Source organism: Lemur catta, chromosome 6, assembly GCF_020740605.2.
Source record: "Lemur catta isolate mLemCat1 chromosome 6, mLemCat1.pri, whole genome shotgun sequence".
NCBI classification, from domain to species: Eukaryota; Metazoa; Chordata; class Mammalia; order Primates; family Lemuridae; genus Lemur; species Lemur catta.
The window spans coordinates 59505996-59533672 of NC_059133.1; the positions used below are offsets into that span (position 1 = coordinate 59505996).

General features: G+C 51.0%; 1 protein-coding gene across 2 annotated transcripts in view; it reads left to right on the forward strand.

Moving 5' to 3' along the window:
• VDR (vitamin D receptor) overlaps positions 1–27510 on the forward strand; it is a 52980-nt gene extending 25470 nt beyond the window's left edge. For both annotated transcript variants that reach the window (XM_045555089.1, XM_045555088.1), the window contains 7 exons: positions 7257–7387; positions 13813–13997; positions 14254–14374; positions 16434–16605; positions 22441–22592; positions 22740–22856; positions 24165–27510. In XM_045555089.1, coding sequence (XP_045411045.1) covers positions 7257–7387; positions 13813–13997; positions 14254–14374; positions 16434–16605; positions 22441–22592; positions 22740–22856; positions 24165–24424 — 1138 coding nt within the window. In that variant the 3' untranslated portion in view covers positions 24425–27510. The remainder of the gene's footprint in view (positions 1–7256; positions 7388–13812; positions 13998–14253; positions 14375–16433; positions 16606–22440; positions 22593–22739; positions 22857–24164) is intronic.
• Positions 27511–27677: the final 167 nt, after the last annotated feature.

A 27677-nucleotide genomic window follows, 5' to 3' on the forward strand; every position in this document is an offset into this window, starting at 1 on the left:
TGCTTCACCCAAATAGTATTTGGAATTTTTCCATTTTAGTCTAGTTCAAATCGTGACTTAGGAATCCTATCGTCCTTTATATCTGTTTGTTTGTGAAATTCTGATCCCAGGAAGGAGGACTATGTCCACAGCTGGTGCCTTCTCTGTGTCAGGCACTGCATCCTTGGGGACACAGAGATGAGGGCAATGAAGCCCTGGCTCTCAGGGAGCTCTTGCTACCCTGTCACGGCAGTTCTCAGGAAAGAGCACTGCTTTAATGTTGGGTCCCTGGCTGTTTTCCAAGCTCTGGAAACTGGTAATCCTGTTTGACCATTTAGTATTTGGTTTGGCTTTCTAAGATAGTCAAACTAAACTGCTCTAGGAGCTAGTTATAATCATCCCAGCAAGTCCAACACTCATAATCAAACCAAAGGGTGATTAGGAAGGTTGGAAGGTTACGCAGGGACCACAGTCCTACTGAACTATGATCAGGAATTAGAGGCCATTTTTGGTCAATTCCTCCTACAAGCTATTTCATGTTGCTTCTGCTTCTTGCTGTCCTGGAATACATGGACATCTTCAGAGAATATGATGTTTCCAATGTGAATAAAAGTTTGGCACAGGTAGGCTTGTAGACGGTCAGACACCTCCTGGCTATATGTTAACAACCAGAACATAAGTAGGAGCCAGAGGGAAAATATGTAGATCTACTACAAATTTTATACACACACACACATATAAAATTATATATATGGAGAAATATGTAGACCATCCATTTGTATAATTACATATATATGTGTGTGTGTATAAAATTTGTAACATATATATATTAAAATTTTGTAGTAGATCTACATATTTCCCCTCTGTGTGTGTGTGTGTATATATATGTATATATATATATACATCCATTATTTATATACAGAGAAGGAAAATATGTAGATCTACTACAAATGGATGGTCTACATATTTACCCTCTCTGTATATATATATAATGGATGGTCCATATATGTATATGGATGTGGACGAATATAGGCAGGGATGGCTTTTTCCAGGGTGTGATATAAGAGAAAGATGTAAAGGACAGAGAAGGAAGTCAGAGGGACCTCTTTGATGAAGAGAATGAAGGTCGATGGTGAAGTTTAAGATTTGATCCTGGAAGGAAGGTTGAGAGACACATCATCCTTTACTCCTCTATCTTGTCTCCTTCCTCCCTGTTGACACTTCCTTACTCAGGACACTGAAGGTGAGTGCTGCAAGCTCCAAGCTGAGAAAGACAGTGTGCAGAAGCATGTTTTTGTTTGCTAGTCCCAAGGTTCTTGGGGACCTTGTTAATTATGGGTCTTGCGGAGTATAGGGGGCAAAAGGCAGGCTGGCGAGGACTCAGGAACATGAGAAATGTTCTGAGATTCTGGAAGGTGACCCAGCTGATATCTGTAGCTCTTCTAGGAACCTTGATATGAAGTGAAACAGAGAAATGGGGCAGGTGTCCAGCAATTTAAGACTCAAAGTGCTTAAAGGCAGTAGAGTAAACAGAGAAAAGAGGAGGAACGGCCACACAGGGTATTCTATGGGCACAAGTAAATGAGTCACTAAGAAGTCAGCGTTGCTGGAGAGAACTTTGTCGGCTTGGCAGCTGACCTCCATCCACAGATGTGCAAGGAAGTAGATGAAAGAGAATGAGTGGGGTTATCTATGGATGGTCCCAGAGTGATGTTCAGAAGCTTGGGTAGAGGAAGCCAGAGAATTTGGAGAGGAAAGGTAGCTGGAGTTGTCAAGAAAGACAGCTAGCTGTAAGGGTGTGAAGAGCATCTTACATTTCCTTTTGGTCATTTCTTTAGGAACTCAGAACTCTAATCAGGGCTCGTTTTCATGAATCCACTCTCAGCATGCACTTGGGATCCTCTCTGTGCTCAGACAATATAGAGCCAGTGGAGAGCATGGCCAGACGTTACTTCCAAAGCCTACTCTCCAGGGACTGCCTATAATCCCGATGGTTTCTTTGTCCTAGAGGAGGGTAGTCTCTGCTTCGTGTTTCTGGACTTGAGGGAGGCATGTTTTTGATTGCTGCTCCAGCCTGGAGTAAGAGATGGTAGATTCATGGTGAAGACCATGGTAGGTAAGACGACCAGATTCTTTGGAGTCAAACAGATTTCGATTCTGTTCCAGTTTTCACACTTGTGAGCTGTGTGACATTAAGCAAGTTATCTAACTTTCTGAGCCTTCTTGTATCACTCGTAAAACAGGCATAGTACCTACCCTGAAATGTTGTTGAGAGCATTGGAGATAATATGTGAGGTACCGACACAGAAAGCTCTCCACAGTGACAGCTAGTGTCATTATCCCCTTTTAGTTTCTAAGGAGAGACAATCCTTTCCTCCTCTTCCTTACCGTGGAACCTGGAACGTGTCTGGCTGTGATGTGTTGGCAGGGGTTGCTGAAAAGAGGTCCCTGAACAGAAGGCGTTAAATGTCAGGTGTGAAAAAGGAAGGGCTGGGCTGGGAGCTCTGAGAGAGCTTCATGTCAGTCAGAGACTTGGTGGGAACTGGCTGGTGCCCAGCAGAACTGGACAGTGGCCTGGGGGTCTAGACATCAGGAACAACTTATAAAACTCTGCCTGCAGAGTCCTGCGCTAGGCACCAGGGGGCAGGTATAAGACATGGTGTCTGCCTCTAGGGTCTCAGATTCTCACTGGGATGGTTATGATCTCTGGCCACTCATCAGCAGTCCCTGCCACTGCCTCTCCCTGCCAGTTCTCTCCCTTCCGTTTGTTTAGTGCTTCCTTTGTCTGGGTCCAGTTCCCTTTTCCTGTAATTAATCCTTACAACGACCCCCTCTGTAGGGTTGTTTCCATTTTACAGATGTGGAAACAAAGGCATGGGGAGGTTAAGTAACTTGCCAAGGTTGTGCATTGGGATTTCAACTCAAGCAAATCAATCAAACCAAAGCCTGTATTTCATTTTTATTTTTTAAATATTTAAAATAGATATGAATTTTTTAAAGTAATGTCTATATATGGTTTTTAAAAAGCAAACAGTTTAAAAGGGTGTATAAGTGAAAAGTAAGTCTCCTACTGAACCCAATTCTCAGTTCTCTACCTCCTGCCAGATGCTATCACTGTTACCCGTTCACTGTGTTCATTTTCAGACTCTATCTGAGTGTGTGTGAGTAGGTATGTGTGTGTATGCACACATGTGTGCATTCAGGCAGGAGTATACATACCATCGTCACCATTCTGCTTCTTGCTTTAATTTACTAAAGAACATTTATTCAAGCTTGTTTCCATGTCAGCATTCTTCCTTGCCTTTCTCGCAGTCACATTGTGGCGTACGGAGATTCTATGACATAACACACCAGTCCTCCCTTGATGGGCATTTCGGTTCAGCCTTTGGCTTCTGCAGTCAGGGCCGCAGTAACCACCCTTGGGCCCACAGACTGCTCTGCCTACAAAATAAAGTCCTAGAAGTGAATTTACCATGTTAAAAGGTGTCTGCATTTAACAAGTTTGATGCATATTACTAAATTTCCCTCCAAAAAAAAGAAGGCTATGCTCCTTACTAGTGTTAACCTTCATTTAAGCTTTTTTACATTTTATTTCGGTTTATTTTTTTCAACCCTGTGGTCAATTTGCATAAAGCTTTTTTAAACCCACCTGCTGAGAACCCCTTGATACTGCCACATGCAAATCGGGCCCCAATCAGGTGCCATAGGTCTTTCTTTTTTTGTTTCCTCCAGCTTTACTGGGGTGTAATTGACAGATAGAAATGGGCTGCATTTAAGGTGCACAGCTCAATGGTTTGCCACATGTGTGCATTGTGAAATGATCACCATAATGAAGCTGCTAACATTCCTGTCACCTCACCTAGGGCTTTCAGATCAGCAGCTCCATCTAGCTCCTGTATCCTGCCCAGGCACCGGGATCTCTGTGACACGCAGCTGCAGTGGAGACAGAGCCCAGAGGGGATACTTGACCCCACGCTTGGGTTACACAAGGTGTGTCTCTGCTGGCAGAGGCCGCCTACTGGAGAAAGGCCCCATTGTCCCAGGCCTGAGGCTCTGGCCCCAGGAGCTTGACGCTTTTGTGAGCTTCTTGTCTCTTTTGTGTTTGGATAAATTGGTCTCTGGCATGAGTCGGTCAATGTCCTCTCTCACCCCTGGCTTTCTAGAAACTGCATCTATATTTAGCTTGGTTGCACCACCCTCACCCCCCTTCCTAAGCAGGGTATAATTGCCAACCTCCCAGAGGATGACAGGGTTCAGGCTCACAGAGCAGCTGAGGAAATGGGCTCCCATGGAAACCTGAGGCTCTTGTTTCTCAAAACTGAACTAGTTCATAGGCAATTAGCATTGGGAGGAAAGCAGGGTGCGGTGTGGATCTTCAGGACAAAGCGCAGAGCCGGGCTGGGCAGTCTGGCTGCCCTGACTCCTCGTGGGCAGAGACTAAATGACAGCCACATGTGTGGAAGTGCCCTGAGAAGGCAGCGGAACAGGGAAGAACAGGACCTCTGAGCCAACAGGACCTGTGGCCCAACAAATAGCCATGCTGGGCCAGACACGTCTGAAAGGCCAGTTCTGGGATCTGGGTTCCGGAAAGGACTTGGGTCTCTCAGAGCCGGCGGGAGAACTCTCCACCCCGGAGCACTGGCCCCACTCTCCAGAGTGTGATGCTGCTTTCTGCTCCTTTTTCAACGCTCTTGGGCTTCAGACTATGACTCCTAAGCAGGAAGCAAGGGCACTGGGGTTTCCCCCTCTGGTATTTTCTTGTAACCCAGCTCGGCATTGGTTTTTATCCCTACTCCCAGCCTTAGAGTCCATTCTTGTTGTCAGGCGAAGTCAAGCTCAGTGTGTGTGAAATCCCGAGATTGGGCTTCAGATTTAAAGCAACATGAGAAAGATAAAAGAAAGATGATGATGCACCAAGATCTGTTTCCTGGCAACCTTGCCGTGTGGAGGGCTGCGTACCAGTGAGGGGCAGAGGCAGGACCCCTAGAGCCTAAGGAAGGACAGATGGGCCTCTGAAGGGCACTGGGGCTGCCTCCCTCCTGGGACCCCAGGAAGCTCGCAGCCCCCAGCCCAGGGCCGTGAGAGGCTTCGGTGGGTATCTCTGGAGGTGCCTACTGGGCTCGCAGGTGACATGTGCTCTTAGTGCTGACGGCCCTGGCGGCTTAAGAGGAAGAGCTCTGAGCCAGACAAGACACGGGGTGGGAGGATAGCGCACTCGCTCAGCCCCTGGGCAAGGTGCCTGGTTGTGAAAATATAAAAAGAGAAAAAATGAGAATTAGCTTTGAATTAGAAAATTCTGTTCCGTGAGTAACTTGAGAGAATTGCCGGCACTCTGGGGCCTGAGCCTCAAGAGCCACCAGGTGGAAAAGAGGGAAAGGAGAAAGGAGGGCCACCAATCTCCTGTCCTGGAATATACACAAATGGGCCCTATGGTGACAATTGTATCTCATACTGGGGAACCCTAAAAATGCACAAGGTGCTTGCATATTCTCCTGTCCCTCTGGAAAGCTGGAGTAGAGGTATAGAGGTGAAAGGTGAAAGTCTTCTTGTTTCTGTAAAGGTGGAGGACAAAACCTGGCATATAATCTCTCTCTGGCTGGTTACTGCGGGGCAGGACAGTGTCGCCCCCTGACAGCCTAGGGCCACTCCACCTCCTTGCAGCCCAGCTCTGCTGGTGGCCCCTGGGTGATGAAGGTTGTCACAGGAGGGTGCCAGAGCCAAAATCCAAAGCCAACAGCAGCTGCTTCCTCCACCACTGGGTCATTCTTGGCTTTGAACTGTGCTCAAGAGCCAGCCACGTGCAGCTATTTGCCTATGGGCTCAACTTCACTGAGCACTTTATGTTTTCTGGGGTTGAAAACAATCCAGGAAGCCAGAAGCTGAGCCTCAGATCCCTAAGACTTCTAGACCTAGGAGCCTTAACTTCTTGCTGAATAGCCTGACATACATTTCTCACTCTCGGTGGTCCCATCTATAAAATGAGGGGGTTACGCTATTGGTCTCTTGGGTCCCCTATGGACCTAAGAGTCTGCCTGTGACTGCCAGCAGAGCTTTATGCTGGTCTCTTCTCCACTATCCCCTTGGCCAAGTCGGTTTGGTCCCCATCTGTCCCCTTGCTGGAGCAAGTCTGTCAACCAATGAGTGCGATCGTCCTAAACCCTGTGTATGTTCTCATGAACATGAGCAGCGAGTCATTTTTGTTTTACCAAGAATCATAACTAGTGTCTGACATCTGGAGAAGACGTCACTAGCTCATCTCCTGGAGGGAAAGGATTGGGGCTGGGCCTTTTCCTCTAAGGCTTGGGCTTCTCCACACTCAGCAGCTCCTTGGAAGCTGCTGCTGCTCATGCAGAAAGTGATCTTGCCACCATCATTCCCCAGCTAAATATGTCACCTGCTCTGGGGCAAAACAGTGGGGTCTGTCCCTGGTGGGGCTGGGAGGAGTAACAGGAGCCTCTAGGACATGGATGAAGAGAAGCCTCTGGGAAAATGTCCTTCATGCAGACTCACAAAGCCCACGTGGTGTGGCTGGCAGTCGGAGAGAACGACAGCATTTAGGAAATGAGCCCTCAGGGTTGCACATGCACAGAGAGTGCACACATGTGCGCACACACACACAGTTTCATGTAGGGTACCAGGGGTACCAGCTTCCTAGCTAAGAACCCTTTAGAAGTTTTCTGTTGTTAGAGAGCCCTTGCTTCCTTTGCCTTTCAGAAAGCCAAGGCCAAACATCAGGGCTCCCACCTGCTCATCTGGCCTCTTCCCTTTCCGGGCAGGTTCTTTAGATGTCTGGAGCTGTGGCTGGGGCCTTTGCTCCCTTCTGTGCACATGTCTATCCCTGGAACGGGGAATGTTCTATTCACAGATCTCTTGGACTCTAGAAAACTTAACGCTGAGACTAGCACCCTTGCCTCTCACAATAGCTCATTATAAGACATTATGAGGGCTACCATGCAGATGTCAGTATTTTAACACATTTTTACTAGAAAAAAATTTATTCATGTATTTCCTGTGTCATTTTTAAGAGGGAGGGGAGCAGAGATCGTACAAGTAAGTACAAGCCCGTGCTGGGAGCCAAGCAGGCAGTGAGAGGAGGAGGAGGGGCCGGGGGCGGCCCAGCCTGGAAGTGAGTGTGGCCCAGCGACTGGGGAGAAGGGGGTCTGGGGGCCACTTGTGCAGGTCTCTGTGGTCACAGCCCTGGTGGGCTGTTCTCTGCAGCCAGAGCTGGGGAGCCAGGAGGTCAGTGACCCAGGGCAGGGCATGTGCTCTCTCTGCAGGCGAAGCATGAAGCGGAAGGCACTGTTCACCTGTCCCTTCAATGGGGACTGCCGCATCACCAAGGACAACCGGCGCCACTGCCAGGCCTGCCGGCTCAAGCGCTGCGTGGACATCGGCATGATGAAGGAGTGTGAGTGTCCAGGGGGCTGGGCGGGGTCAGGGGAGGGCCTTGGCCCCTGCCATGTGGGTTTGGGCGGAGAGGTCTGCCTCCCTTCGTCTGTAGCCACCGGCATCTGTGGCTGGGGCGTGAGTGGGACCAGCAGCCGGCAGCCGGGCAGCTGGGACTCCAGGGTCAAATGCACCGGGCGATCCTGTGAGCCTCTCTGGGATCTGTGTGTGTCTCAGAGGCCCCGGGAGGGCCCCTCTGGAGTGAGGCCTGAGAGGAGGGAGAGGCAGGGCACCGTCAAGAGTCCCCTCTTCCTCAGTCAGAGTCTTCCTCCAGGACATCATCATATTCCCGTAGCTCCCTGTTCCCTGGACCTGGAGGAAAGAGTGGGGCTCAAGGACCCCTGGACTTTGGGAGAGAGAGTGCTGTGGGCTGGGAAGGGCAGGAGTGATGGAGAGGATAAATATTCAGAGCTCAGCTGGCATCCATGCTCTGCCCCACCGGAGACTCCCGGCCACTGTGGCCCCATGAGCAGATCTGAGGGTGGTGCCTGGGGGAGACCAGGGAAAAGGGTCTGTGAGGGGACACACTGGGGCTCTAAGATGGCCCTCTGAATCCAGATGGAGGAAGAGGGGTGACCCTATAGGACTTCCTGTCCAACATGGCAGATTTACAAGGATGTTCTGACCCACTATTGAAAACAACACTTGGACTTTGCATTGGAGCTGCAGTAGCCATTGAATTCAGCAGATGCAGAAGGGGGCTCACCAGGCCTCCCTGGGCTGGAGCAGGGCACTCGGACAGCCCTGGCAGTGGTGCCCCCGCACACTCGTCCCTGCTCTGCCCCCTTCACTCGCTGCTGTCTGCATCTGCACCCGGACCCCCGCCCGGCCTTAGGACAGAGCCCGGGCCCTGCCAGTCGTGGGCCTGGGGTGCCTTAGCAGGGATGTTCAGATGCAGGCCCTCCTGGCTACCGGACCTTTTTTGGGGGATGGAGAGAAGACAGGTACCAGGAAGATGTGTCAGGAACAGGGGAGCAGTCACAGGACGGGGCCAAGGGGGTGGGAAATTTCTTCCTTAAGGGGAAAGCTACTTTTCTGTTGTTGGGGAACAGAGGCAGAGTGGAGGCCCTCACCTCAGGCCTCCTCCTCGAGCCCGGACAAAGGCTCCTCTCCTGGGGGTCCCGACTCCTCTCTGCGGATCCGGCTTCCCAGCCAATGCTGGCGGCCCTGGCAGGAGTTCCCAGGCTTCTGCTCCTCCTCACCCCCACAGGAGCGTGCACGCCTGGACACGCCGACCTCGCCTACCCCAGTCCTGCCCCACCCGACTCCGGTGTTTATCCTGGAGAGGGTGAGAGTGGAGTGCCTGTGGGCCTTGCACACATTCTTCACGGGGCCTGCTCAGTGCGCGGCACCAGGCGGACATAAACAGGTGCACTCGGCACAGCCCCTGTCTTGGCGGAGCACAAGGCCTCCGCAGGCCTGGAGCCTGGGTTCTGAGGCTGCCGCCAACCAAGCACGGCACGGGGTTTCACTGTTGGGGTTCAGTAAGGCGTTGCCACAGGAGTCCCCAACAGGGCCAAGTTCCCTGATGCATGAGAGGCCCCACTCCCATGTCTTGGGGAAGGGGGTGTCCTATTAACCTAAAATAGGAAGAACATCTGGTACTCAGAGAGGTCAAAACACCAGGATTGGGGTCAGAAATGCTGGGGCTGAGCTGGGGCTAGAATCTAACTCCTTGACCCCTCCTTGTCCCAGCAGAGAGTACTGTGTCCCTGGTGAAGAACAGGTTGTGGACAGGCTGCTGGAGTGGGGCTCCCAGGGTTGGGTCCTAGAGCTCCAGCTAAAATAGAAACATCGGGCAGGCACTAAGCTGGTGCTTTCCACTGCCCCAAAGGGAAGGTTGTCCAGTAAGAGATACAGTTCCCTGCCTCAAGTTAGCCCAGCTTCAGGGGACTTGATGGTATATCTGCTTATTTATCACCTGGGCTGGCTGTTGTGCCAGGGATAATTGAAGGTCTTAACATTTGTAAAACCACAGGAAGGGAGCTAAAAACCCAGGCTCCCTGTTGGCCAGGGCAGTGGGTCGGGCCCTTGCACAGAGGAGGCACAGGAAGGAAACTAAAGTTTATTGATTACCTACTGTGTATCAGATATCATGTCAGGAACATGCATTTTCTTCTTCAATTCTCACAACACTCCAAATATGTAAATACTTCTATTTTTTTCATAGCTTGAGAGGAAGCTTGGAGGAATTAAAGTATCATGCCTCTAAGCTAATATGATAATAGTACCAGCATTCATTCCAACGTAGGTCTGTTTACTTCCAAAAGCCAGGCTTGTGGGCTGCACCCCAGGGCAGCCCCTCGGGCACCCCCAGTGCATCAGAGCTCACTCCATTGTGCATTTCTGGGCACTTCCTGGGGCCCTAAGAGATGTGCTGAAGACAGATTTGTTCCCATGGAAGACTACTTTCCTTTCCCTTCAAGTCCTTGTTAACTTTATGCCTTTGGAACCCAAGAAATTTCATGGTTGAGTTCTTGCTTATACTACATCTGTTCTGCACAGAACCATCTATTATGTTAACTTGGCTAATGTTTTTAAAGATATGTATCTTCTCCCCCAGCATCAGCCCAGCACCTGGCTCATAGTAGGTGCTCAATAAGTACGTGTTGAGTGAATGAATGAATTTTAGCTCCCCTTTATGCTTCTTTGTATCTCTGTATCTCCCATGGGTCTATAGATCGGTAAGATCCTACCAAACCTAATATTTCTGTGTCATTCATTTGGAAACATTTTATGTCCTCTTCTCTGTTGTTGTCCTTGGGCTACCCTTGGCATCTTGAAATATGTTTACATTATGTTTGCAGATCTTCACTTCCCAACTTGATTTCAACTTTGTTAGGCAGGGAACATTTCTTGCATGGCAGTAATTCGCATAAAATTATTTCACACTGAACAGGGAACTTAGAAGGAAGTCTCAGATGCTACTTAGCAGCCAGGTAGGTTTTACAAAGTCCGTGTGCCAAAGCTCATGCACGTTATTCACTGAAGAGCCTAACAAACAGTCTTTCAGAGTCTGTTTACTCTCATTCTAGGTCAGTGCCTTTTAACTTTGCAACATGTGTCTTCCCACATGATAGTAATAACATTTTAGTATCAATTCATTGAGAAAATGATTTTAAAATTTCCTATGAAATTAATAACCCCTTGAAACAAATTATTTCATAAATCGCAATAGCATCTGCATCTGTGAGAGACTTCCAACTTACTCAGTCCCAACACAATGTTGCCTTGCAGGAGGCCCGTGAGTGGGTGCCCCCGTGTGAAATCAGCAGATCTTAGCAATTCTTCCTCTATTGCCCACACAGAGGATGGTGGCTACTATTTGATACAAGTGACTGAGAGGAAGGACGTTGTAAGGTTAACCTTGAATCTTCTTTGTCTTTTTAAAGTAAATCCTTTACAAGCTTTGCAACTTTATTTCATTTTCACACTCTTCAGAGGGATTAGAGCACCTCGTGGGTCAGGACTGCACGGCTGAGAGCCAAGTTCAGCTGATCAGTTCCAACTGGTTATAAGCAGACATGGTATAGGGCAGTGGTTATGACCATTGTCTCCAAAACAGACTGCCCGGATCCGAATACCATGTCCACCACTGGTTAGCTGTGTGACTTTGAGCAAGACATATAGCCAATCAGTGCCTCAGTTCCCTCGTCTGCTAAATGGGAATAACACTAGCACCTGCCTTAAAGGGTTGTTATGAGGACTGAATATATGAGTTAATATACAACAAGCACTTAGAATAGTGCCTGGTACATAGAAAAACTCTGTATGTATTATCCATGATTATTAATATTACCTTTTTATTACATCAAACTCGATCACCAGAATTTCTAGTTCAGAATCAGAAGTCACTCCTAACGGGGAGGAAGGCACACTTCTAGAGGCAGGCACCAATAAGAAGAGACAACACATAGCTAACACCGAAAGCTGTGAAGGGTAGCAGAACTCCAAGGCACAGCAGGCTGGGCCACACAGTGGAGGGCAAAGAGCCCCAGACAACGCTGAGGTCATAACCTTGTCCTGCAAAGTTCATCTCTGACTCATCAGGAAAAGGTTACATGATGTTACAAGTGTTCCGTTACAAGGTTTTCTGTCTTGAAAAGATTTTAATAACAATTATTAAAATGAAAGAGGTCATCTTTGCTCAGCTATGGGCAAAGGAAGGGGGAGGAGGAGGCCTTGAAGGACAGACAGTCTAGACTGGCATGCTGTGTGCCGTTCCCGGCATTGCAGGGCACAGGCAGTACTGCAGCGCTGCTCACTCGCACATAGTAGGTGCAATCTGAGTTGATGTGCTTGTTGTCTGGTGTCAGACTATGGAGCAAGAACCGTGGCCAGGCGGCCCCACTGCACTAGCCTTTGTGGGGGAAACATAAGAGTCATAAGATGTGGCCCCTGTCCTTACGTAACCTGCAGTCTAGGGAGACCTTGGACTCCCTAGGCTCTCTCTGTAGGCATTGATTGAAACCTGTATTAACCATGAGTCCACGGAGTGGAAGACAACTGGGCGCCAACATGTGTGGGAAATCCGTAGCAGGCATGAGGAACGAGGCTCAGTGCAGATCAGGGCAATCACGAAGGGCTTCATGGCGAAAGAGAATGGGCTGTGGCCGGGCACGGAAGAACCAATAGAGCTCACGTGGTTATCGGGGAGACCCAGCTGGACAGGCACCCAGCGCAGGTGGAAAGGCAGGGGCAAGTGTGAGCAGGCCACACTCACAGGTCAGCAATGCCGGCATGCCTAGAGCAGGAGAATAACATCATAGAATCACGTAGCAAAGTCCAGGAAGGCCGAGGGACATGCCTGAGACACCCTGGCATGGGGTGTCATGCCAGGTCTCCCTAGCTCATGTGTCACCAACTCCTCTGCCTCACCCCTCAGGTGAGCAGGAAAGACCAGACACCTAATCTTGGATTCCCCAGGCTAGGGCCTTACACCCTGCCTTTCCCTGGGGTGCTCTCTGCCCCTTCCACTCCCACCCTGCGTGACCCCGTAGGGTCTGGGCAGACACCCTCCGTGGGAGGAGAGCCGGCAGCGCTTCGGGCAGGTGAGTCAGTCTCCTGGGCGTGGCCTCCTCCCGGCCCCTCTCTTGGTAGGGCTTACCTCAGCTGTGGAGGGCGCTCTGTCTTTGCGGTAGGCTTCCCTTTCCTGCCATGCCTGTGGCACCAGCCGTCCACACCCTCCACCAACTTCTCTTGTCCTCCCGCTACCTGAGGGGCCTGGGCCGATGGCCTTTTTTGAAGCCTGGAACTCACCTACTCTGAGGTTCTGGTTCCTTTCCCTGTTCTTGTGAAACTCCCCAGCTCTGTGGGCAGATGCCCTGGCAGCACCAGCACCCAGCAAGTAGCTACAGGCCAAGGGCCCTGGTGCCCACTCCTGCCGCCAGCGCTCTGCAAGCCCTGGCCAGGAGGTCTGTTTGCCTGGCCCCCGTGCCAGGCATCCCTGCTCCCAGCCCCGCCCTCCCAGGCAGCTGCCCCGGCACCGGGAGGCAGACACGAGCCCCTGCGCAAGCCCGCAGGTGGCGGAGGGTCTCCCAGTGGCCCAACACCCTGACTAGCGGCTGGAGAGAACTTTAAGGTTAGAGCTGTGAGGCCTCAGCCTTTGAGGCCTTCAAGAGGACTCAAAAACTCCCATGGGCAGAAATGTCAAGACTGTACAGGCCGCAGGAGGGGCTGTCGTGCAGAGAACTAAAGAGGCCAAGTCTTTCTCCATTGGTTAGAGTGAACTAGATGCCTGAGTTCCATGTCTGGAAACTTGGACATGGGAACTCCACGCAGAGGTGTCTTCTCAGCATCTCCCAGCCTGCAACCCTCCGAGCGCCCGCAGTTACTCTTTCGCCCTCTCTCCACCCTGATGTCTTCTTCAGGCTCGTAGAACACGGTGGGGAGGGGCTGGGGGAAAAGGAGAGCGCTGACGTTCAGTGAGCATCTGCTCTGTGCCAGGCAGGCGTGCAGTTCTCGAATCAGCTGATCCTCTGAGGGGGGTGTTAATACTTGCTCCACCTGCACACACACACACTTTATGGAGGAAGGTACAGAAAGGGACCTTAGAAGAGATTGTCTGGTCCAAACCTCTCATCTTCCAAGCTAGAAAACAAAACCCCAGAGAGCTGAAACAGTTTGATCCAGGTCTCACAACACATGCTTGAGAACCGAGCCTCCCTGATGCTCAGACCATCCTGCCTCTTAAATTCTCCCTCTTTTTCTCCTGCGTGTACCTTCCTTTTCATCATAGAAAACCCCATTTTCCTGCATACAGTGGAGTCAGAGTCCCTGTGGCAGGGGGGCCCCGGGTGTTGAAGCCCCTCCCATCTTGGGCCTTTACTGATGGAGGAAGGTTTCTTGGAGGGGCTGCAGCCCTCCTGACTCCCCCCCAACCCACAGTCATCCTGACGGATGAGGAGGTGCAGCGGAAGCGCGAGATGATCCTGAAGCGGAAGGAGGAGGAGGCCTTGAAGGACAGTCTGCGGCCCAAGCTGTCCGAGGAGCAGCAGCGCATCATCACCATCCTGCTGGACGCCCACCACAAGACCTACGACCCCACCTACGCCGACTTTAGCCAGTTCCGGGTGCGTCCGCCTGCTGGCCGGCAGGATGAGCCTACCTGGAGGAGACAGGGAGTGGGTGTGGATGGCGAGGGGTGTCCGGGCACACAGCCAGCGGGAGGGACGGAGGCTGCTCTGCCCCTCGGTACCGGGAGGCCTCCCCTCCCATGGACCTTCCTCGCAGCCATTCCTATGACAGATCAAAGGCCAAGGGCCAAGGGCCAAGGTAGGAAGGTGGCCCCAAAATGTGAGCCTCTGAGACCCTGCCTTTCCCTTCCAGCCTCCAGTTCGCGGAGGTGAGGGTGCAGGGAGCCTCCCTTCCAGGCCCAACTCGAGACACACCGCCAGCTTCTCCGGGGATGACTCCTCCTCCTGCTCAGAACACTACATCGCCTCTCCGGGTAAGCAGGACCCACGTGCCCTTGGGCTGTGGACCGAAAGAGGCAGAAGGCTCCGTGACACGAGCAGCACTTATGTCCTGAGTGCCACACAGTGTCCTCAAAACAGCCCCTCTTGTACAGATGAGGGGTGACTGGCCCAAGGGCCCACGGTGGGGAAGGGGCCAAGCTGGGGTTCGGCCGAGCAGGGTTGGCCCCCTGAGCCCTGCTCTCTCCTCTAAGCCAGGCTTCCGGCCGGGGCCCCTCCCTGGGGATGACCTCATTTGTTGAGATGGTGTTTTGATCCTGGGCCCTTTGGAAGGTGCAATTTGGGGTGGGAGGGAGAGCGTGTGGGTCCCATTGTGCCCCACACTCCACCTGAGCCCTGGGGGACGGCTCTGGGACTAGAAGACCTGTCACCTCCAGCTCACCTGAGAGTCTGGGAGGTATTGTACTTTTCTTTTTATAGCCCTTTTCTACCTTTCTCTTCATCATCCTGCCTCATCCTCCCCCTGTCCTTGTCCTTCCTCCCTCTACCTCTCACCCAACCCTGCTGTCCTCTGCTTGGGGGCTGCAGGAGGGCAGCGATGCAAAAACCCGTCCTGTGAGGACAGCTGAGATATGGTACTTCCAGATGCAGATCCGGAACAGGTAGAAGGGGGGTCCCAGTGCCACCAGCCAGAGATAGCAGTTAGAGCCAGACCTTGTGTCCACCCACCCAGAAGTGACAGGAGGGAAGTGGGGGGAGACACTACAGAGAAGCACTGACCGCTGCACTGACGCTCCCAGACCCTCACCTGGTAGGATCCTTCCCATGTGCTGCTTTTCTCTACCTGCCTTCCTGCTTTTTCCACATGGTGACATATTCATTCATACCAATGAGGAGCAATCTGTATAACCTATACATTGGCCTTTACTTCACCTTTTAATAATACTTTCATATTATTTAGGAGTTTTGATGTCCTCTCATGGGTTAATTGATTCAGAGTGCTCACTCCCAGCAATGGTATGTTCAGTATAGCATATAGTTATTTAAAACTCAAATAACTATATATTAATACTATAGTTATTTAATTATAAAAATTATAAAAACTATAAAAATTAAACAAGGTAAACTTTTTAAATTTTTTAAACATTGTTGTACAAAAGTAATACATGTTCAGCATAGACATTTAGAAAATATAAACTAAATTTTATATATATATGTAATCTTTAATCCCATTACCCAAAGATAATCACTGTTAACACTATGATATATTTCTTTCCTATATTTTTTAAACATGTATGTACATTCAGAAATGGAATTGTGTTGTATACAGATGGATGACTTGCTTTTTTTCTCTTAATGGTATGTTGTATCATATTTCTATATCATTCAGTATATATCTAGAATGTCCTTTTTAAAGGATTGGATATCTAGAATGTTTCCCAGGTTTTCAGTAAGATAGTATACTTGTGGCTAAATATTTACACATATTCTGGATTTTCTTCCTCATGATGAATTCGTCAAAGTGGGCTTACCGGTCAGAGAGTACACACAGCCGTGGGCTTTTGACCCATAGTGCCAAATGGTTTTCTAGACTACCTGCACAGTGTACACCTCCCTTAGCACCCCAGCCCTGCGTAAGGATGGCCTAATTCCCTCCATCTTTACAAATACTGGCATCAACATTTAAACCTAGTCGTTTCTAGGTTACAGGTGAAAAGTGTAGATGTTCTACTTTGCAGTTCTTCGATCACTAGTGAGGTTGAACGTTTTTTCCCATGGGTTGCTTGGGCTCAAATTAATTTTTGATTGAGAATGTGGGGAACAACGTGTGGTCTGAAAAATCCTGGCTTGAGGGAGTCTCGTTTCTCTAAGTATGTCTGGCTCTTTGATTTTACTGCCTCCCACTGCTGAAAGAGACTGGGAGAGTTGCAGAGGGAGGCCTGGGGCTGACGAGTGACCTGTGGAGAGAGGTGGTCACTGTGGGATCCCAGCTGGCCCTGCTGCCAGGGCACGCGAGGTGCACACAGTGGCAGGCAGGAGCGGCCTGGCCTGACTGTCCTCAAATAGCTCCTTGTCTTCCCTTGTCTTTCCCAGACATGATGGAGCCGTCCAGCTTCTCCAACCTGGATCTGAACGAAGAGGACTCAGATGACCCTTCTGTGACCCTGGACCTGTCCCAGCTCTCCATGCTGCCCCACCTGGCTGACCTGGTCAGTTACAGCATCCAAAAGGTCATCGGCTTTGCCAAGATGATCCCAGGATTCAGGTAAGAAGCTTCTGTGGCTTCTGGGATCAGGGTCAGAACCCTCAACTGAGCTGGAAGAAGGCTTGGAGACCACCGGTCCACTGCTTTCCCCAAATAGGTTCAGGCCCCACCCAGACCTCCTAAATCAGAGTCTCTGGGGTAGGTCCAGAAATCTGTATTTTAGGAAGTGCAGCCCATCCTGTATTACTCTGTGGACCAGCGCTGGAGAGCTAGCCCATCCTTGTGCTTTCTGGATGATGGAACGAAAACCCAGAGAGGATTGATGCCCAGCCAGGGTCCCTTCCCGGTGTTGCAGCCAGCGTGTCCGAGCCAGGCCTGGAACTCCCAGTTCACTGCTGTGTCCACTCCCACTGGCTTGACTCTAACCCTCATATTATTCCTTTAAATTCAACCTGCATTATTCCTCCACACCCAATTCCAAGAGAACACTTGGCTGTGTAGACTCGTGAAATAGTCTAGGAGTACTAAAGGGGGACAGGTTTGCTGGCACTATGACCTGGGCATCTGTCACCAAAATTTACATTGAAAGACCATTTCCTAACCAAACTGAAACCTTTTTGCCAAAATAGATAGGAATAAGGCATTCTACTGGAGTAGGGACCCTCCTCTATGGATTCATTCATACACATTTCACTCATTCATTGCCATGTTTTATTGTATTAATACCAATGTTAAAATATTTATGCAGTGCTAAATATTCTTAAAACAATAGAGTATTGGCAGGTTTAGTAGATATGCTGGGAGATAGTTATATCTGCATTTATGTAAATTTATATCCAAATGGTCATTTGGTACATTGCCATAAAAAACATACACAATGTAGTTGAGCAATAGAAAGAAAGAAATCAGTATCAGGCAATATTATTATCATTTCAAGTAGTAGCAATAGCTGTAGTTACAGCAGAAGGCAGAACGCTTCCTAGATGCAGGTGCTCAGACTCAGAGCTGGAATACTGGAAGCTGGAAAATGCATTCACATCGGCCAGTTCTGCATAGGAACTAACGTGAGGAGCCATTTATTGTTTTGAGGACCCCTCTGCTGGGTAGGGAGGCCATTTGTTATTGTCTAAATCCCCACCTTGCCAGTTGATCGATGGTAATTCACAGAACTAGACCCAGCACTTCCCAGTTTGTTTCTGCCTGGAAACAACTGGCTCTGTGTTATTCTCTGCCTCTCGCCAACCCAAACACCAGAAACTCTCCAATGCTGTTCCCCTGGAATTAATGCAAAACTTGGGAAGAAGAGAACAACATCAAATGGTGTTGAGACACTCTTGCTGCATGGCACATTTTGGTTGTAATAGCAGGGGTCAGGGCCCCTCTGGCAGGCAGGCAGGAGCAAATGACTGATCTGTGAGCCCGACATCGTGCTGGGCCTGCGGTTCACCCTCAGAACCTTTCCTTGGAACTGACAACACATTCCACTGAGCGCAAGTTCCAACTCCCTCCTCCATGCTTCACGTTATTGTTTGCAAAGTCCATGTACTCCAAAGTCTTGTTTTGTGTAAACAGCTAGGGGAAAAACACCGTAGCACTGGCATCCATCCTAATGCCAGGCAGCCATCCTCACCTACACAGGGCTCATCTTTCCCTGTTGTGGTGGGGAATTGGACAGAGGGCCCCCGAACTCCAGATACCAAGGTTCAGCGTTTCTAGACGTGGTGGCTGGGATGGCACACATGAGAAAACTGGCCTATAGGGAAACCAGATTACCCCAGTGCTGCCCCCATCACCAAGTAATCCTAGCTTCCATTTCACCCCATGCCCTTGGCCACTGTCCCTTTCTCTCCCCCATACCTGACATGAATAGCACCACCCTCCCCTCAATTTCTCTCCCCAAGGTGGAGTTGAAGCATGCCACCTTCCTTTCCTCACTTTCTCCAAGGTCCCGCAGTCTAGCCCTACAGCCATGGCCAAAGTGAGGTGCATATGGGCAGGTACTGTAGCTGCCCAGCTATTGATGCAAAATGGGTTAAATTGATCCTGAACATCCCTGAGTTGGCTTCTCTCTCTTCAGCATGACTTGAAAAGTCCCAGAGCAGAACGTTGTACAGTGAAAATGGTTCCAGCCTTGGCAAGAGCTCCTGGGGCAGGGGGTGGGGGCGGGGGAACACACTGATGTGGACACTCTCTGTAGCTGGACAGAGGTGATGCCAAGCCTGGACTGGAGCCCAAGCCCAGGCTCCAGTTGGGCCCAGGCGGGGCCAGCCCAGCAGCTCTCTGGTTTTGCTGGGTTCTATTTCTCCAAGAACTGAAAGAACAGTGGCTGCCTCCCTGGTGGCTTTGATCTCGCTGCCTGTAGGCGGGGGCGGAGGGTGTGGGGAAGGCAGGATGAGACTCCTGTGTGAGTGAGTGGGGAGGGGGGCAGGATGAGTCTCCCATGCAAGCGTGAGACCAACAGACCAACGGGGCTGTTCTGGGCGTGAACTGCGGCCTTGGCCTTGTTCCCTCCTCCCACCTCCCTCCCTCAGCCTCTCAGCCTCACCCCACAAATCTCTCTCCTTGTTGGCACTGCTGCAAAAGAAAGGCGTGGAGGAGGTGCTGTTAGTAGCAGCATCCAAATGGCCAGGAGCAGCCTTAGATTGGAAGACTTAGGACCTTCAGGCTTCACTACTGAGTAAAGTACACAAGAGATAAGGCCACATCAGCTGCAGCCCGACCCCAGGCTAAATACCTTCCACTTCACTGCTGTTTCCATTTCCAGGGCTCCTTCCCAGGCCAAAGTCCTGGGAGTCACCATGTTTCCCTCACCCTGTACCCCTTTCTCCACATTTGTTTACTTATCCATCCAACAAATTGCCTTCTTATGTAAACTGCAAGGGATAAAAGTCAACTAGGTCCCAGTCCCTGGCATCCAGAGATTCAGTGTCTGATGAAAGAGACAGACATGTAAACAATTGCTGCAGAGAGATAAGAGCTCTGCTAGAAACCTGCTGGAGGTACCGTGGGAATCTCGGAGAGGAGGGGCTGGACTGTGCCTGTGGGGGTGGTGAGGACGAGGCAGCCACATGGTGCAGGGTGTGGACATCACACGGGTCAGGCAGGAGGCACAGAGCCCGGGCTGAGCCTGCCATTGCAGGACAAACTCTCTGACTGGTTTCCCCTCGTGCCGCCTTGACTCCCACCCCACCACCATCCCTGCTTATGGCTGTGACCTGCACTTAGAAAGTCCCTGTTTTCCCAGGCTGTGGGTGGTAATTTGAGGTTGTTTTAGGTTTGCTTTGTTGGCGGTAGTATTCATAAGCAGCGATCCCACTGAAATCTTGCCGGCCGCACACCCATGGAACGTGTGTTTACCATGGGCCGTCCATTCTGAGTGTGGCATTGAACAACGTGTGATGTATGAAGATATCCCACACAGAATTACCCAGCAAAAGTTAGGAAGCAACCAAAATGTCCAAAAATAGGCACACGGGAGACTGATTAAATAACTTCTAGTATATTGCTATGATGTAACATTATGTAACCCATGAAGAATTGGGCTAAAGGATGTTAAATGATACAAGAAGTGGGATACAGAGTTAGTATGAACTCAAGTATGTTCAAAACATATGTATTTTTCATAGAAAAAGGATAGGAAGGAAATACACCAAAGTGTTAACTGTGGTTGTGAACAATTTTCATTTGCTTTTATGTTTTCTTCTGTATTTTCCAAAGATGTGATGATAAATGTTTTCTTGTATAAGTTAAAACTAAAATAGTGGTGGTGTTAGTTTTTATATTTCAAATGTGGATTGAACATCTAGGGAAAAGTGACAAGCATGGTGAGAGGTTTAGACACCATGTCATTAGACTGTCTGTCCTGGAGAAGACAAAAGGAGGACGTGGTAGTTTTCTTTTTTAAAAAAAATTCCACTAGCCATGGTTGAAGGGAAGCCCCATGGCCAGTGGAGAAGTCTGGTTCTGTGTTCCTCGAGAGTACAAAACAATAAGCAACGAATGAGTACATCACCATGTGGGTTGTAGCTCGATAGAACAGGCCATTAACCCAGGTGCTGACAACCCATAACTGTATCCACAGGCGTGAGCTCCCTGACACCAGGAGAGCCCTGCAGGGGCTGTGTCAGAGCCATCTGTCAGGAATGCTGGAGGAAGAATTGGACCACACAGTCTCTAGGAGGAGCCTTCCAACTCTAGCACTTTGTGATTTTTTCCATACAGATGCTTTGCTGGCGCCCTGATCACACTAGCCTTTTCATGCCCCGCCATCTGTCACCCGACAATGCGAAACTCTCATCAGTTGATATTTGCTTTCTGCCTTACATACCAACATTCCGCCAGAGGGGGGATGGCAGCCCATCTACAGGATGTCCAGAAGGAAGCAGACAGGAAGAGAATGGGAATAAAAGCTTGGAAGCAAGTTGAAATGTGGGCCCTGTTTTTTCCTTGCTATTGTTCAGACAAGCCCAATGTGACTCGTGATTCAGAATTGTGCATTTTCCTCTTGACCCATTAGCACATATTTATTGATCCTCTTGTTGTGCTCCAGGCTCAATGATCAGTGTGTGAACAACAGGTATGGAATTAAGAACTGGTGCTAGCTTGCAAATACCTTACAAATAACAGTCAGATGCTGGGTGCAGTGGCTCACGCCTGTAATCCCAGCACTTTGGGAGGCCAAGGCAGGAGGATCGCTTGAGGCCAGGAGTTTGAGACCAGTTTGGACAACATAGTGAGACCCTGTCTCCACAAAAAATAGAAAAATTTTTGGTATGGTGATGTGTTCCTATAGTCCCAGCTACTTGGGAGGCTAAGGCAAGAGGATCACTTGAGCCCAGGAGTTGGAGGTTGCAATGAGCTATGATCGTGCCACTGCATTCCTGCCTAAGCAACAGAGCAAGACCCTGTCTCTAAAAAAATTTTAAAATAAAAAAAAAAGAGCCAGAGACAAGCCTGTAAAAAACAGAGCTGAGGGGAAAAGGCAAAATAAGAGCAGCAGCAATGTGCAATGGGTCAGAAAGAAATGGCTCTACTTGGGCTGAAGAGAATTGGAGAGTGGGGGCTCCAGGGACCAGAGAGACAGGATGGAGCATTAGAAGGGTACTCCTGGCTGGAGCCGTAGTATGCCCAAAGGCATGGTGGTGTGAGGACGCACAGCATCTGAACGCAGAGTAGCCCGATGTTGCTAGAATGGAGGGTCGGTGGGGTTTTCAATGGGAAAGGGCGCTGGAAAGACAGGTTGGAGCGGAGTTATGGAGTATGGGCTTGATCCTGGGGTGTTTGGGAGTCAGTGAGGATTTCTGAGCACAAGAGTGACATTCACCTGTAGCGGCAGTAAGAAAGATGAATGAGACCTGAGACTTGAGTCCAAGATTCCGGAGGAGGCTGTTGTAAAAGAGGATGGAGCTCTGAGCCAGAACAGTCCTGGGGGAGGAGGTTGGAGGTCAAGGGCTCGAGACATAGCCTGGAGACAGAGTTGGTTGAGTTTGCTATTAAAAAGGACTGGAGGACAGGAGGAGGGAGAAGAAAACAAAAAGTGGGAGTTGTCGAAGATGACTCTGGCCATACCATTTGCAGACCACCATGTTATACAACAGCACTGGAGCTTTCTCAGGCTTTATCTTCCTGTCTCTAAGAGCTCTGGCTGCGCAGTCACTGGGTTTTCTTTGTCTTGGTAACTGAGCTACTTCCCTTCTCACCTTGGCACATGATCACAGTTCTTCTCTGTGCTCTCTCAAGGGACACTGTTGTCCTTTCCAACCAGGCTGCAAGCTCCTTGATGGAGGACTCAGGGTGCATGCTGGTCACCTGGCAGGTGATACCTGCCAAAACACCAAACTGATTTGTGTGACTTGTAAGTCTTGACCTGACCTCCTCCCCTGCCTTCCCTGGCAGAGACCTCACCTCTGAGGACCAGATTGTGCTGCTGAAGTCAAGCGCCATTGAAGTCATCATGTTGCGTTCCAACCAGTCCTTCACCATGGACGATATGTCCTGGACCTGTGGCAGCCACGACTACAAGTATGATGTCCGTGATGTGACCAAAGGTATGTCTGGACTCCGCCTCCACCCCTCCTGGGGCCGTGGGCCCAGATCAGGCACATGGGGGGGGGCTTGGCAACAAACAGGGCGTGTGCGGTGGGGTGAGTGGCTCCTCAGTCCTGCCCACAACACCTGGTCATTGTCTCTCACAGCTGGACACAGCCTGGAGCTGATTGAGCCCCTCATCAAGTTCCAGGTGGGGCTGAAGAAGCTGAACTTGCATGAGGAGGAGCATGTCCTGCTCATGGCCATCTGCATTGTCTCCCCAGGTATGGGCCCAGCAGGGAAGAACTCGGGGACCTGGAAATCGGGCAGGGTGACAAAGACTGCTGAGGGCCAGCAGGGCTGGCTGCAGGTGGAAGTGAGCAAAAGGAGAGGCAGATAAGGAAACGCCCACTTTGCTGGGTTTGCACAGCCCATATGGTGTGTGTTGAGGGGTCCCTCACTGCCCTGCTTTGCCCTACAGAGACCGTAGGTGATCCACAGGAAGGATTCTGAGGAACGAGAGGAACAGGGTTTCTCAGGCCACAGAAAGGCCTGAGTCTCCCCATACTCAGGCTCTGCTCTTGTGTGAACAGAGCCAAACCTTCCTGGCACTTGAGGCTCGCCGGAGGCAGGGTCAAAACCCTGGGGCCCGATGGACATTCTGCCTAGACAGTTTACCAGACTGATTTTGGAAACAATGTGCTGTGATCCTTGGTTTCTTCTGCTTCTTTGGGGTGAGAACAGGGAGAAAGGGCTGAAGAGGAAGTTATTGTGGTCTTAGGGATGTTCTGTGTTGGTGACAAGTCCCAAACGGGGACAGCTCTGCCTCTGCCTACATAGTGTTCAGGGTACAAGCTTGTGACCTCTGCCCAGGGGTCTTTTCCAGGGCTGGGGGCCCAAGGAGTGGACGTGGGCTCCCCTCCCCTGCCTGGTCGGCATTTGCACACTCATGCACTCATACACTTGGAGATTTATTGAGCACCTACTAGGTGCCAGGCACTGTGCTAGGCACAGGGATGCAGCAGCAAACAGGACACAGACTTCTCTCCCATGAAGCTTAGGAGGAGACATGAAACAGGTGCTGTTTAACAACTAATTCCTAATATGATGAGAGTTTACAAAAAATAAAGACGTGATACTACAGGAGGGTATAATAGAAGGAGGGAACCTGATGTCGTCTGGGGCGTGGAGGTAGAGGGTTGTCAGGATGGCCTTCTGGAGGGAGCTGTCACCTGAAGGATCAGTAAGAGTCGGGCAGAAATGAAGAGCTGGGCTCCAGGCAGAGGGGACACACATGTGAAGCCCAGAGGCCAGGCAGCATGGCGCATCAGGACACTGATGGAAGGACGGAGCAGAGAGACAGGAAGCCAGGAGAGCTGGGGACAGGGGACCTGGAACTCTATACTAAAGGCAATGGGAAGTTGCTGTGGGGCTTTGGGCCGGGCAGTGCTGTCACAGGTCAGCAGCCCTACAGCGGTGACCTGGGGGTGCCGTGGTTGGGTGTCTGCGTAGATGGGGGTGGTGGCAAGATTGAGTAGTGAGGGGCCCGGCTCAGAGCTCCTGTGTCTTCTCCTGCGCCCCGGTGCCCACAGACCGTCCAGGGGTGCAGGACGCCGCACTGGTGGAGGCCATCCAGGACCGCCTGTCCAACACGCTGCAGACCTACATCCGCTGCCGCCACCCACCCCCGGGCAGCCACCTGCTCTATGCCAAGATGATCCAGAAGCTGGCTGACCTGCGCAGCCTCAACGAGGAGCACTCCAAGCAGTACCGCTGCCTCTCCTTCCAGCCCGAGTGCAGCATGAGGCTCACGCCCCTCGTGCTCGAGGTGTTTGGCAATGAGATCTCCTGACTGGGGCAGCCTGCGGTGGCACCTGGGCAGGGCCGCCTCTCCAGGGCTGCGCGCCCAGGCCAGGGGCTGGCTACTGCCCAGCGGCCCTCCCCACCCCCTCTGGAGTGCAGCCCCTCCTCTGCCACCTCCCCTCGCCGCCCCGCCCGGCCTCTCTCCTGTCCGACCTAAGCCCAGGTTCCCCTTTCCTGCGGGCCACGGGCTGCCCCCAGCCCCTCCAGACCTCAGTCGTAAGGACTTGCTGTTTATTTGACAGAGAAACTCAAGTGGGGGCAGAGGGCAGAGGCTGAAGGCAGGGCCTCGTCCAGGGACACCCCCACCTCTCCACAGGTGGCTGCTGGCTGGTGCCGAGGGAACAGGCAGGAGAAGTGCGCCCATGCCTCAGGGACAGAGTACCTCCCCCACTCCAGGCCCACGTGTCCAGAGCCTGGTGGGGATCTCCCTCCCCCTGCCCACCCAGGACAAATGACTTGCCCACAGCCCCACCCTCCGCCATCTCACCTGCCGCCAGATGGTGCTGTCTGTCCCCAGGCAGCATGCCATGACCGGGTCTCCTTCCTCTGCCTCCCACCTCTGGCCTGTCTAGGACACTCACTGCCAAGGATGACCAAAAACAAGGTGACTAAGGGGCCTAACTCCTCCCTCCCCACCTCTGCTGGCCAAAGGGCACTTGTCTAGCCCCTGGGTGCCCACCTTCATCCCATTGTCACAGTCATACAGTCCCAGACAGTAGGTCTGGGGAGATGGGCTTTCTCCCCAGCGCTGGAGCCACTGGCCAGAACCCACCTGTCGGGAGGCCCAAGGAGGAAGAATGCAGGGCCTGGGCGGTGGGGAACAGACAAAACCAACCTCCCAGAAGAGTAGTGGGTGGCCACAGGCTGTCCCTGTCACCAAGCCCATACATAGCTCTTCAATGTGGGTTTAAGGGCTTGGTTGACGCGGGAGTGCTCCTTCCAGCAATTCACGTGGCAGACTGAACTGCCCCAGCTTGCAGAAACTCCCCATCCGGGTCTTCACTCTTCCCCCTGCCAGTGCCTTAGCTCCCACCCAGGAGAGCTGAGAATGAGCCCTCTCTCTTGGAAGTCCCCGGTCTCCCAGCAGCTCAGAGTAGAGAAGCAGTGCCTCCCTCTCTGCTTACCAGTGGGGGCTGCATCTTCTCTCCCAGGCAGGGTGGGATGTAGGAGAAGAACTTTCCCAGGCCCAGCAGCCGGGGCTGCCCTTCCTGCTGCCTAGGTGTGCGTCCAAGACTGCTCACCGCAGAGCCTGGAGCTTGCGCTCCAGCACCCTGGGGGGCAGGTGGAGGGAGAGTGAGGCATCCTCTGGGGCTCATGGGAGAGAGTGTTGGGGGTGGAAGGGCGTGGGGTGTGGGGCTGGTTCCCTTCTTATTCTCACTCCGCCACCCAGAAGTGAAAAGGGGCCTGTAAAGCAGGGGTGGGGGAATATAACTTCAGACTCCGTGTCCTCTGTAGCCAGCCCACCCCACGAGGTGGCCATGCTCAGTGCGTTTCCTCCAGGGTGGGATTTCTTCATGAGAATGGGTTGCGGGTGTGTGGGACCAGCCCAGAAGGCGGTTCTTCCCGGACGGTCAGAGAGGGTTCTTCAGATCATTGCTTCAGTTTGGGGAACATGGCTGCGTTTGATGTACCGCCAGGGAGGTAATGTCAGTGGGAATGAGATCGCCAACCCCCTGGAAGATGTGCCTCCCACCTGCGTTTGCAGTTCCCTGAAAATCCCAGGAGGAGTCAGACTTACCACTGCAAGGGCCGTCAGTGTCCGCCTGGCCCTGTGTCTCTCAGAATTGTTCAGGTGGGAAAATCATCTGAAAGCCACATTCTTTATTGCGGAATAGCATATATGGCTTAACCTTAAATTTATTAGATATGCGTTGTTTTCAGAATCAGACTCCATTTTTACTATATTCTAATATAGAGGATAGCAGGCACCACTGATTCAGAGATATTTATGGAGGAAAAACTTACATTGTGAAAATTCTGTACATTAATTATTGTTGTTGTTATTTTACAAGGGTCTAGGGAGAGACCCTTGTTTGATTTTTGCTGCAGAACACATTGGTCAGCTTGCTATTCAGTAAGAGAAAAAGCTTGAAAATTGCTAAACTAGTTCAACCCCCTTGCTAAAGAAAACCAATACTTAGAGGAAGGCATGACTCCCCCAGGTTCATAGGACTAGTTAGAAGTAGTGCCAAGACTGGGCCAGACTTTGGACTCGTGGTCCAGTGCTCTTTTCACTACACCATACTTGAGTTCAGACCCCCGTCCCCTTCCCCGGGTGGCTGACCCAGCCCCTGGGGGGAAGCCCTGGGTTTCAGACAGAGCAAGTCTGGATCTGGGATCCCTTCCTACCTTCCTTCCCTCCCTGGGTTGTAATGGCACCGACTCGTCAGAATGAAGAGGAAGGATACTCAGCCTCTGTCTCCATGTGTGGCCCTGGCCCTTTGGGCGCTGTGCCCCAGCCCTGTATTATGCTGTTGCCTTATCAATAACGTGCACCTTCCTGCTCTCCCTCTGGCCCTGCCCTTTCCGGGGAGCTCAGCTGGACTCTCCAGAACATTGGTTACCCAGTTCTGGGGCCCACAACCACCCAGGACACTCCCAACGGGAAGTCTGGGAGCTGGAAGCAAAAGAAAAGAGGGAAAAGTGAGGTTTTGTGGGGCCGAATTGAGAGAAAATGCTATCATCTATTCTGTTTTAGAATGAGAATGTAAAAACAGACGTTTATAAATCTAAAACTCTTAAAGTATATTATTGGAACTGAAGGAAAGTGTGTACCAAATAGCAAAATAAACAAGATTCCCAGAGATAGAAAAATCCTCCTGCTGCCTCACTGGAAGCGAGCGAGCCCCAGAGAGATCGGACCGTGTGACAGATTTGGTGAGAGCTAGAAATACGGTCGCCAAAGAAGGCCGCAGAGGGTGCCTGCTGAGTGGTTTCCAAAGAGAAAAAAAGTTTGCCAGAAGTTTGTCAAATAAACCAGTGAAAAAAGTTCTGCTTATGGTAATAAAAATGGCTTGTACTTACATAGCACTTACTTTGTTGCGAGTACTGCTGTAAATAAATGCTTTATGCAAACCAGCTTGCCTTATCCTTATAAGGACCCCATGAGAGATGGACTGTTATTACCCTCATAGACAGAGAGCATAACTTGCCCAAAGCCACCCTGTGGGAGGGGAGAGAAATGGGATTTGTACTCTTGGCAACTAGCTCCAGAAGCCATTAATTAACAACTACTTATACTG